General features: G+C 42.4%; 1 protein-coding gene across 1 annotated transcript; it reads left to right on the top strand.

The window, feature by feature from the left end:
- Nucleotides 1-2,490: 2,490 nt before the first annotated feature.
- LOC100926955 (olfactory receptor 13H1-like) lies at nt 2,491-3,470 on the top strand. Its single transcript, XM_012553155.2, is given in 2 exon segments — nt 2,491-2,715; nt 2,717-3,470. Coding segments are annotated over 2 exon segments (939 nt in total). The 3' UTR covers nt 3,431-3,470.
- Nucleotides 3,471-11,859: the final 8,389 nt, after the last annotated feature.

Raw genomic sequence — 11,859 nt, 5'->3', positions numbered from 1 at the left:
GGGGGGGTGAAAAGCAGACCCATCAACAACAGTGAGCAGTGACTTTGGTGAAGAGCCAGCAAGAGGAGAGGGGAACGATCGGGCCTTCTGGGGCCATTGAGTTTTGTTTTTTGTTTTTTGTTTTTCTGTACAAATAGAATCAGACTCTGAAATATTGTACAGTTAGCTTGTGAAGGAAATCAAAAATGCAGGTGGACAAAAATATAGGGATTAGGAATTCAATGTAATGGTTCTTAGTCATCTCCCAGAGTTCTTTCTCTGGGTGTAGCTGGTTCAGTTCATTACTGCTCCATTGGAAAGGATTTGGTTGAGCTCATTGCTGAGGGTGGCCAGGTCCATCAGAACTGGTCATCATCTAGTCTTGTTGTTGAAGTATATAATGATCTCTTGGGGCCATTGAGTTTGGAGGCAAACAGTGTGGTGATTCTTGAAAGCATCTCTGGGTATGACCCAAGAAACATTGAGGCCCTTGAGGCTTCAAGAAAAGTCTAAAGTAGATCTGCAAGGAGCTGGTCACAGAACAAGGGAAAGGAAGAAGCATTTCTAGGGCTTCACAGTCTCTCATTTGGTTTCCACAAAGATCCTGGGAGCCAAGAACGATTGTTATTTCCACTTTAGGGTCATTTATTTAAGAAGGCTTGCTAGCAAAGCTGGGCAAATTGTAATTACATGGCCTCAAAAATCAAATTTCGGGCATTCTAGTTTTTCAGATCTCTTCATCCCATAACCATAAGTGAAATGACTATGACAATGAGGAGGGTCACAATGAGTGGTCTACTTGGACTTGAGTATTTCTCTGGTTCCAGGAGGGGAGGCTTCCCCTTCTTTGATCTCTGTCCCTCCCCTCCCTCTCTCCTTCTCCTTTTCTCACTCTTCTCCCTCCTTATCCCCTCTCTCTCTGTCCTCTCTCCCTCCTCCCTCCTTTCCTCTTTCTCTCTCCCCTCCCTCTCTCTTCTCTTTCTTCTGCCTGTGCCCTCCTCTTCCCTTCCTCTCTCCCTCTTCTTCCTCCTTTTTCCCTTTCTCTCCTTCCCCTCCCTCCCACTCTCTTCTTTTTCCTTCCCTCTGTCTCCCTCTCATCCCTCCTTCCCTCTTCTCCCTCTTTCTCCCCTCTTCCCTCCCTCCTTCCCTCTTCTCCCTCCTTTCCTCTTACTTCCTCCCTCTTCTCCCTCCTCCTTCTCCTCTCTTTCTCCCTGCTCTCCCTCCCTCTTATTCCTCCTTCTTCCTTCTCTCCCTCCCTCCCTTTCTTCTCCCTTCTTCCCTCTCTCTCCGCCTCTCTCCATCTCGTTTTTCCTTCCCTCTCTCACTCTCCCACCCTTCCTCCCTCTTCTCCCTTCTCCTTCCTTCTCTCTCCTTCCCTCTCCTTGCCCTCCCTCCCTCTCCTTTTCCCTTCCCTCTTTTTCTCTCTCACTCCCCTCTCCTTTTTCTTTCCCTCTTCCTCCCTCTTCTCCCTCCTTTTTCCCTCTTGCTCTCCTTCTCTCCCTTCCTTTTTTCCCTCTTCTCTCTCTTTTCCCTCCCCTCCCTTCCTCTCTCTTCTCTCTCCTTCCATTTCTCTCTCCCTCCCTTTCTCTTCTCCCTCCTTCCCTCTTTCTTTCCTCTCTCCCTCTCTTTTTTCCTTCCCTCTCTCTACCTCTCACTCCCCTCTCATTTTTCTTTCCCTCTTCTTTCCTCTTCCTCCCTCCCTCTTCTCCCTCCTTCTCCTTTTCTCTCTCTCCCTGCCCCCCTTCCCTCTTCTCCTTCCTTCTTCTATCTCTCTCCCTCCCTCTCTTCTCTCTCCTATTCTCCTTTCTCTCTTTCTCCTTCCCCTCTCTCCCTCTCCTTTTTCCTTCCCTTTCTCTTTCCCTCTCACCCTCCCTCCCTCTTTTCCCTCTTTCTTCCCTGTCTCCCCCTTCCCTCCCTCCTTCCTTTCCCCCTTCCCCTCTTTCTGTTCCTTCCTTCTTCTCCTTTCCTATGATTCTCCTAGCATTTCAAGGACACTAAGCTAGCACTCATACTGTGCAGCTCTCATCCCTCACCCTTCCTAGTTTATTCACCTTCCCTTCCAATTATACTCATCCTGCATGAGGTTTCTTATTGCACATGTAATGCAAGTCATTGGAATATTAATTTGTTAGTGGACATATGCTTCCATTGGGGTTGGGAACTCATGCTGAGGATCTCAGTCTCTCAATGCAGATCAGTCCAGGGATGAGAAGCCAATTTCCCAGAATCATGAATCCAAATCTCACTGATTCCACACAAAACTGCCTCTTTTTGATGTTATTCCTAACAAGGAAAATAGTGCTAATTAATAGCAGAGGAAGGTGTCTTTTCTGGTTTTCCCCTCCTTTGGCTCCAGGACCTTCCTTCCCTGCTCCGAGAGCTCAGCTGAGCCCCGATGTCGGGTCCAACACGAAGCTAAAGGCTGGGCAAAGGGCAGTGATGGTGAGAGGCTTTGGCTAGCTTCCATTTCTTCTCTTTTTGCTGTTTCATCCTTTCTTTACAGAGATTAAGATGAATTATTTGGAAAGCGAAAATAATACCAAGATCACCCACTTTGTCCTGGTGGGGGTTTCCGGGCAGCCCCATCTCCAGATCATTCTCTTCTTGTTGGGTCTGGTCATGTACCTCGTCACGGTCATCGGGAACACCCTCATCATTGTCGTCATCATACTGGACTCTCGCCTTCACACGCCCATGTACTTCTTCCTCAGCAATCTGTCTTTCCTTGACATCTGTGGGTTCCACAACCACGGCGCTCCAGTCCCTCATCAACTGCTTGCAAGACTACCCCATCATCTCTTACAACGCCTGCTATGCCGAAATGGGGATCTCCCTGTGTTTAGGTGTGACGGAGTGCTTTCTCCTTTCCGTCATGGCTTACGATCGCTTCGTCGCCATCTCCAGCCCCCTGCGCTATACGGTGATAATGAACAAAGCCGTCTGTCTAGGCCTGACTGGGATTTCTTGGACCATCGCCTTCTTCACCTCTGTCATCCCAATGGTGGTGACCCCTGTGAACTTTTGCGGCAACAATGTGGTCAACCACTTTGCGTGCGAGATGCAGGCTGTGCTGAAACTGGTCTGCTCCGATACGTCGACCAGCCTAGTCCTGGTGTTCGTTGGCTCTATCTTCACACTTGTCATTCCCTTCGGTTTCATCATCCTCTCGTACCTCCGGATTGTGGTGGCGGTCCTAAATATCCGCTCAACGGAGGGGCGACTCAAAGCTTTCTCCACCTGTGGCTCCCACCTGACGGTAGTAACTATATATTATGGGACCCTCATTTACATGTACGCGAAACCCCAGACCAGAGAATCCGAGGACAAGGACAAGATCATCTCCATATTTTATGGGTCTGTGACACCTATGCTAAATCCTCTCATTTACACTTTGAGAAACAAGGATGTGAAAGGGGCCCTAAGGAAAATAGCTGGAAAATCAAAAGCCTGAAAGCTGTCTCTGGAATTTCCCAAACAGGATTCCCAAGGGCAGGAGATAACTAGATGAATGCAACTAAGAGAAGCAAGCAAGGTTTTACGTAATATTGACCAGTGAGCTCTGTCACCAAAGGGATGCTCGACAGAAGCAAATCAAACATTATTTCCCTTCCGCTGTGCTGAAAAGCTCTCCCAAATCTTTGAGCCGGCTGTCTCTTCAGACAAAAAGGCCAGGGACACAACTGAGCCAGGAGAAAAGGCAACGACCTCGCCCTTTGTCTTTGTGTCTCGATACTGATAGAGCGTATAGAGGGGAAATGGAAGAGGTCAGAAAACTCAGGAATCCAGTGCCCTGAGGGCTGTTTCATAGTTATAGAAATGATTAGCTGGTTTCTACTCTGTCCATTGGGAATTAGAAACTGAGAGACAGATGAAATGCTCACTCTTCTGAGTAGTAGTAGACTGTTGGAGATCCCCAAAGTGTAGACCCAAGCCCAGGGGTCAGGAAGTTGATTCCAAGGGAAAAATTGGGCCTCAGAGCATTAGCTGGTAGGAAAGGCTTGGCTCCTTATTCTAGAGAATTTGGTGCCTTAAGACAGAGAATCTCCTCCTGGGCAAGGAAGAGGTTTCCTAACCAAACTCCGAGGAACCAAGACTACAGAATATGAGGGGACAGTTTGTTTTCTGGTCCTAAGCAAGGGCTCATGCCTTTTTCTGAGAACTCGTGAAGCCAAGCCTATGGGCTTTAGAAAAATAAAATCCCAGCATGGCAGTGGCCGACCTTCCCTTGAGGAAGAGTCCGAGATCTGAGATGGCCCAAGAACCAGAGATGATAATCAGTGTCCAGCAGAGCCTAGCCCGTGCCCAGTGTTCAGCAGTGTCCAACAGGCAGCATCCAGAGAACAGCACCAGGAGAGTGAGAATATCCTGATCATGCATCATCCCTCCATCTAGTCCCTCTATGTGTCTGCTCTAGACACACGCATTTCCTATGAGTGCACCTCTCCACCTATGCACTCCACACATCCCTTGCAAATGCACCACACAGATAGTCCTTTGACGGTCAACTCTTTCCACTGATGCGGGTATTTGTGGGAAAATATGTTCCACGTTTATGAGGGAGACATTTTGTTGCCATTTTTCATATAATGCCATTTCATGACTTTGTGTCCTCTGATTGACTATTGAAGGTAAGTTGGTGGGGCCCTCAGATCAGTGGGTTTTAAAGAAATTCAGATCCACAGAGCACCTTGACCCTGGGGAAGCCATTGTCTGGGGAATATGATCCACAAGTTGGTGAGAAGGTGTCACCAGGTGCCACCACATGGGGGTTCGCCCAGGAGCTCCATCTTGGATACCTTGGTATTAAGTCATGTACAGGAGAAAAGTTAGTATTTTCCCATTTGTTTATTCTCAGAGCGGTTTTCCTCTGCGTTTCCTTTTCAGGCTTTAAGGTGGGGCGGGGAACCTTTTTTCTATCGAGAGCCACTTGGATATTTGTAGCGGCATTTGTGAGCCATACAGATTTATCTGCTTATAGAACTGGAGCAGTGGGAGGTTGCTGTATCTAGCTTAGAGCTCCCCATCACCTGTGGTTGCTTTACCAATGATTTTGTGGGCCTTATATGACCCGTGGACTGGACGTTCTCCAGTCCTGCCTTAAAACAACTTACCTGACTGAACGTGAAAGTACTGATGTATGGTGTATTACTTTATATGTATGTGTATTACTAGCTCAGTGTGCAAGTTTATGTGAGCAATAGAGATGACAGGAGGCTGCTAAGTGACACAATGAAGAGCACCCTGGACTTGAAAGCAGAAAGACTCATCTCCCTGAGTTCAGTTCTGGCCTCAAACACTTCCTAGTTGTGTGACTCTGGGCAAGTCACCTAACTGTGTTTACCTCAGTCTCTTCATCTGTAAAATGGGCTGGAGAAGGAAATGGCAAACTGCTCCAGAATCTTTGCCAAGAAAACCCCAAATGGGGTCATGGAGAGTCAGCCATGAAGTGACTCAACAACAACAAGATATGAGAATAAACAAGTGAGCCCCACTCCCCCGGCTCGCTGCTGGTGTGTCACGTGTGTTAGGGTCAGTGCTGAAGGACCAACTGAACACATTATCTCTTCTCCTAAGTTTTCTCCTTTTCCCAATTTCTTTATTTCTATTGAAAATCCTGCCATCCTTCCAGTCTGCCAGATTCCAACTAGAGCAATCTCCCATGGAGCTATCCAGCTGTCATTGCCACCTTTGCAATAGCTCTTAACTGCAATGCCTTCTCTCCACTCGTGTAGCTATCACCTTAGTTCAGGCCCTTACCCCCTTTCACCTAGATTACAGCCTCAGGCTCCTTATTTGTCTTCCTGCCTCTAGTTTCTCACGACTCCAGTTCATTTTTTTCCTTAGCTACCCAGGTAATTCTTCTTAACACAGCTGACCATGGCATTTCTCAATCACCTCCAGTGGCTCTGTTGCCTCCAGCAGAAAATATAAACACTTGGTTTGGTTTTAAAGCAACCTGGGTCTAATCTATCTTTCCAGCCTCACTGGGTATTACTTCCTTTCTTGCACTCTGTGATGTAGCCAAACCGGTCTTCTCTCTGTCCCTTACACAGAACCAGGCCCCCGACATCCGTGTTTTGCCATTGGCCAACTCCCTTGCCTAGAATGGACACCCTTCTTCCTTCTGCTCCATTGAGTCCTGCCCTTCCCTCATGATGCAATTCAAGCACTATCGCCTGCATGATGCCTTCCCTGAGCTCCATCCAAGCCCACAACTCTCTGCCAGACTACCCTGTATTTGACTACCTTATGTACATTTGCATTGTTCACTTTACATTTGTGCATATTTTTATATGTACCATTTCTCTTCTCCATCGTCTATTATGTTCCCCAGAATGTAAGCTACTTAAGAGTAAAAGTTGTGTAGGCAGAGTCAAGATAGCAGTGAGCTCTCTACCAAAAAACTTATCCAAATATAGCAAGAGAATGTACCTCTTCTAATCCTGATGTAGAAATACAAAGGGAAAAATCAATGATTTTTCGGCCTGCATGGGCACAAGAAGAGAGACCGCCAGGTCCACAAACTGCTAAGAGGGTCTGACCAGACCTGGGACATACGGAGCATTCCAGTTCATGGAAAAGCTGTGAACTAGGGCAAGAAAATATCCCAGAGGCAGCAAAGAAGACCCGAAAACTGCAGAATACAGCAAGGGGTCCAGCTGGCAGTTCCATCATTCACCAGTCAGTTCCAGGTCACAAATCCAGGGCAGACTGAAAAGGGGAAAAGCAGCACCTCAGGACAGTGTTCCCAGATGAGGAGCTGTCATGGGCTGTACGTTGGATAAGTAGAGCCAAGAGCAAGATCAGACACAAAGAACAGCTGTGAAACTCAGTCCCTAGGAGAAGAGTGGACTCAGTGCAGACCACTAAACCACTCTTAGTGGTCTTAATCAGACCACTCTTAAACTCATAGCTTAATAAATGAAGGGAGGAATCTCAGACCAAAGGGAAGCCTGCAGGTCTGGCCTCTGAACCATATAAGCTTTCCGGTTGACTGACAGTGGCTGAGTCTACTGAAACTTCAAACAGGACAGGCTCCAGGCCCATTGCTCAGACCCAAATCTGTGTCAGGAACCTGGTAGCAATCAGACTTTGCCCTGGATTAGATCATTAGGGGATCACTGAGCAGGTATTCAGTCTAAGCTATCCCTAAGATCCCAGAATGACACAATCCTCAGTGCCCCAAGAAAGCAACAGAAAGAACAGCCCAGACATTCTCTCCAGAAAGAAGCAGAGCCTGGTCCTAACATAAAATCCGAAGTCAGGAGGTTGGATCAAAGAATGGGCAAACAAATAAAAATCCCACCAGAAAATGTTATTATGGCTATAGGGGCATGAGGCATAGACTCAAATGGAGAAAATGACTCCAAAATATCTATTTCAATCCTCAAAGAAAAACAAAGGTTGGACACAAGGTCAACCAGGATTCCTGAGATGAAGCTGGAGTTTTAAAAGGAGTTTTGTAAAGTTTTTTTACGCATATAAATGAAATGAGAGTGCTTACAAAGGAAATAATTAGTAAAGAAAGGAGAGAAAAAAAGAATTAGAAAGGAAATTAACAACATGGCACAAGAAATAGAAAACCTTGCCCAAGCAACAAAATCCCCAAAAATTAGAATGGGACAAATAGACGTTAATGACTGCAAGAGACAACAAAAATGGTAAAGTCAAAAGGCTGAAAAAACAGAAGAAAAATGAAGGTATCTCATAGTAAAAACAAATGCCCTGAAAAACGAGTTTAGCAGAAAAAAATAAGAATTTTTAGACTATCCGAAAGTCATGACCCAAAGAAGAGCAGAGACATCATATTTCAAGAAATCGTAAAACTACTTAGAGCTCTTAGAAGCAGAGGGAAAAGAGAACATAAAAAGAACCCACTAGTCACCTCCTGAAAGAAACTTCAAAATGAAAACCCCTAGGCACATCGTAACCAAAATATCGAACTTTCAGTTAAAAGAAAATAAAACTACAAGCAATCAGAAAAAAATAATTCAAGTACCAAGAAGTCATAGATAATATAATACAAAACTTTGCAGTCATCACTATAAAATAGCAGAGATGTTGGAATACCATATTCCAGAAGGCGAAGGATATTCCTGACACACAGACCAGAACTGTGCAGAAACTTTGAAGTATAAATATAGGCGTCGAAAGAAACATAATAAGGTAAATAGGAATGAACTCTCATGTGGTACTCAACTTAAATAAATGGACTACATTCTAATACGGTGAGATGACACTTTCCCCCTCTGATCTCTATCATCATCAGTGGTCATTGAGGGAGTCTGACTAGACAGCCTGAGAGTGATTCTGTAATGTATTAATAATTTTAAAAGAAGAATGGAAAGGGATAGAGAGAAGAGCACACTAGGGGAAGAAAGGGGGAGTAGTAAAGAGGAATTATCTTACATCATCAGGAAACACAAGTAAAAGTCTGCACAAAGAATCAGGCTGGCAGGAAGAAACAGATGACATTTGAACCTCATGCTCATGTAAACTGGTCAAAGGAGAAAAGAATGAACCTACAGAGTTGGATCCAGAAATACATTTCACTCAACAGAAAAAATTGAAGGGAAGGGGAAGAATGGACAATTAGAGAAAGGATAAATTAAGGGAGGAATTAGGCCTAAGTAGAATAAACTGTAGCTGAGGAAGTACAACAATACTTATAACTGTTTTCAGTGGCAAAAAATTGGAAAGTGAGAGGGTGTTTCTCAACTGAAGAATGACTGAACAAACTACAGTATATAAGTATAATAGAATACTGTTATGCTATAAGAAATAAGAAAGGTGATAGTTTCAGGAGAATCTAGGAAGATTAATATGAACTGATGCAGAATAAAGTGAACAGACGCAGAAGAACAACTTGTAAAATGACAACAATATTTTAAAGACAAACAATTTTGAAATATTCCACAGAAGTCATAATAAAATGCTACCCACCTGGTAATATAGAGATGAAGAACTAAGAATACAGAGTGAGGTATTTTTCCTGGATATTATCATTAAGGAAATTCATCTTACTTTACTATTCATAGTTATAACATCGATTTCGTTTTTATTTTCAAATTGAAATGGAGGGAAGAGAAGGCAGATTTTTTTTCTGATTAAAAAATGACCCAGATATTCTCTTTCATGAGTATTGTTTCATTACTCTGTAATACAGTTTTGTTGTTTTTTGAAATTTTTAAATTGAAAAAATGAATAGAGATTGTTTCATTTTCTTGTATTAAATCCCCCAGAACCTAGCACGGTGATCATTAGCAGGCACTTAATAAACCTTTGTTAAACATGGCTCATATAGAAATATATGTTTTGTGTGACTCCACATGTATAATTGATCTAAAATTACTTGCCTTCTCAATGGGAAGAGAAGGACCTCAAGGGAGGGAGAGGATTTATTTGGAACTCAAAATTTTAAAATGTTAAAATAAAGTATAATTATATATATATATATATATATATATATATTTAAAATTCTGTTGATTGGATAAGATGACAGGAAAAGATAATGATAAATGTTGGCATAGATGTAGGAAAACTTAGGACATTAACAGATTGTTAGTGGAGTTGTGAACTGATCCAACCATTCTGGAAAGCAATTTGGAAGTATGCCCAAAGGGCTATAAAACTGTGTATGACCTTTGATCCAGCAGTCTCTACTGTCTATATCCCAAAGAAGTCATAAAAGGGGAGGTGGGGAAACCACGTGTTCAAAAATGTTTGTAACAGCCCTTTTTATAGTGGCAAGGAACAAGAAAACAAGTAAACGCCCATCAGTTGGAGAATGGCTGAAAAGTTGTGGTATATGAATATAATGGATTATTATTATTTTATACAAAATGATGTGCAGACTGATTTCAGAAAAGCCTGGAAAGACTTATATGAACTGATGCTAAGTGAGGTGAGTAAAATCAAGGAACGTTGTACACAGCCACAAGATTATGTGATGATCAACTCTGATGGACTTGTCTCTTTTCAACAATGAGATGATTCAAGGCAATTCCAATATACTTGTGATCCAGAGAGAAGACTATGAAGACTGAGTGTGGATCACAGTATTTTCACCTTTTTTGTTGCTTGTTTGCTTGGGTTTTTTCTTTCTCATTTTTTCCCTTTTGATCTTATTTTTCTTGTGCAGCACGACAAAGATGGAAATAATGTTTAGCAGAACTGTACGTGTTTAACCAATATTGGATTACTTGCTGTCCAGGAGAGGAGGGAGGAAGGAAGGAAGGGAAAAAATTGGAATACAAGGTTTTACAAGGATGAATGTTGAAAATTATCTTTATGTGCATTTTGAAAAATAAAAAGCTATTATTTTAAAAAGAAAAGGAAAAATAAAAATCTGTTGATTAATTGGCATTTGGGGATGGTCAAGTAATCCTCTTATTGGTCACTGAGACAGAAAGAGAGAAAAGTTACATTTTTCCTATTTTTCTTCTCTCTAGAATGTATGATATAGGCCTCTCTCCCGATGTCTCTGTCTTTCTGTCTCTATCTCTCTGTCTGTCTCTCTCTCCCGCTCCCCCTCAGCCTTCCTGTGGTAGAGAGGTTTGAAAAAGTAAAAGAAAAATGTGATATAACTTATAAAAATGACTTTGAAAACAAGTCAAGAAGAGATCGTTTAAGAAACATTGGACTCAAAGAAAATAATTATTTAGAAAAGGACTGCACATTATTTCAAGAAATAATAAGTGAAACCTGCCCAAATCTGTAAGTAAAAGGCAAAGTAAAGCTAGAAAAAATCTGATTATCACCTCCTGAGATCATTTCTGGATTTTCCCAGAAGAAACTATCTCAGGTACATCGTAGTCAAAATCCAGAGCCTCCACATATGAGGGAAAAAATATATTGCAATTCCCAGAAAGGAGTTCAACTACTTAGAAACAATAATCAGGATCACACAATACCTAAAATCTTCTACTAAAAAAAGACTTGCAATATAGCATTCCAAAAAAAGCAAAGAAAATAGACTTATAAGCCAAAACAACTCATCTTGCAAAACTTAATATAATTCTGGGAGAAGGGAGCAGCAAGAGGTTCTTGACTGGAATAGGGGACTTAAAAGCATTTCTGATGAAAAAAGCAAAGCTGAGTAGGAACTTTGAAATGCAGACGCAAGAGTCGAGAGAAACCTAGAAAAGTGAATTATTTAAACAATTGAAAGAAACTGTATGATTTTGTACTGATAACATTATAACTGGGAAAAGAAATAAACTTCCCTTCAGAACCATAATGTCTTCAGAGAGTATATAAAGGAGTTCTAAAAGAAAAAACAAAGGACTTAGAGGAGGATTGATTCGGTTCTAGTGATTTTAAGAGGGATTTAAGAGCTTTAAGAGGAAGATAAAGGAGCACACTAATGTAGAAAGTAGGAAGAAAAGAGTGGAATTTGCTATTTCTCATCATTAGGATGGGTGAGAAGAGTATGTAAACATAGGAAGGGGTAAGGGGAATCAGGTGAAGCTTACTCTTGTCTGATCTGAACAAAGGTGGGTTGAACACACATCCATATAGTTTGTTATATGGAAATAGGAAATTCAGCAAGGAAACAATTGAGGACAGAGGGAAGTTTTAGAAAGGGGAAAATACTGGAGAGAGGATCACAAGCAAACTTCTTTGTTCTGAAAGGGGGAGGGGGAAATAGAATGGGGTGTAAAACGAAAGAAAAAAACTTGAATCTAGGGGTATGCTCATCACCTGTGGAATGGACAAACAAATTGTGGTATATCACATAAAATTGTGACAAGGAAATATGAGAGATGGTGAGAAATGAACAAAAAGAAGACAATTTCAGGGAATCCTGGTTCAAGCTGATGTGAGTGAATTGAGCAGAACTAGGAGAGCAATTTATACAAGGCCAACAACCTTGTAAAG

This window comes from Sarcophilus harrisii, chromosome X (assembly GCF_902635505.1).
Source record: "Sarcophilus harrisii chromosome X, mSarHar1.11, whole genome shotgun sequence".
NCBI lineage: Eukaryota > Metazoa > Chordata > Mammalia > Dasyuromorphia > Dasyuridae > Sarcophilus > Sarcophilus harrisii.
Note: the sequence above shows the minus strand (reverse complement) of the source record. Positions and strands in the feature narration are given on the sequence as shown.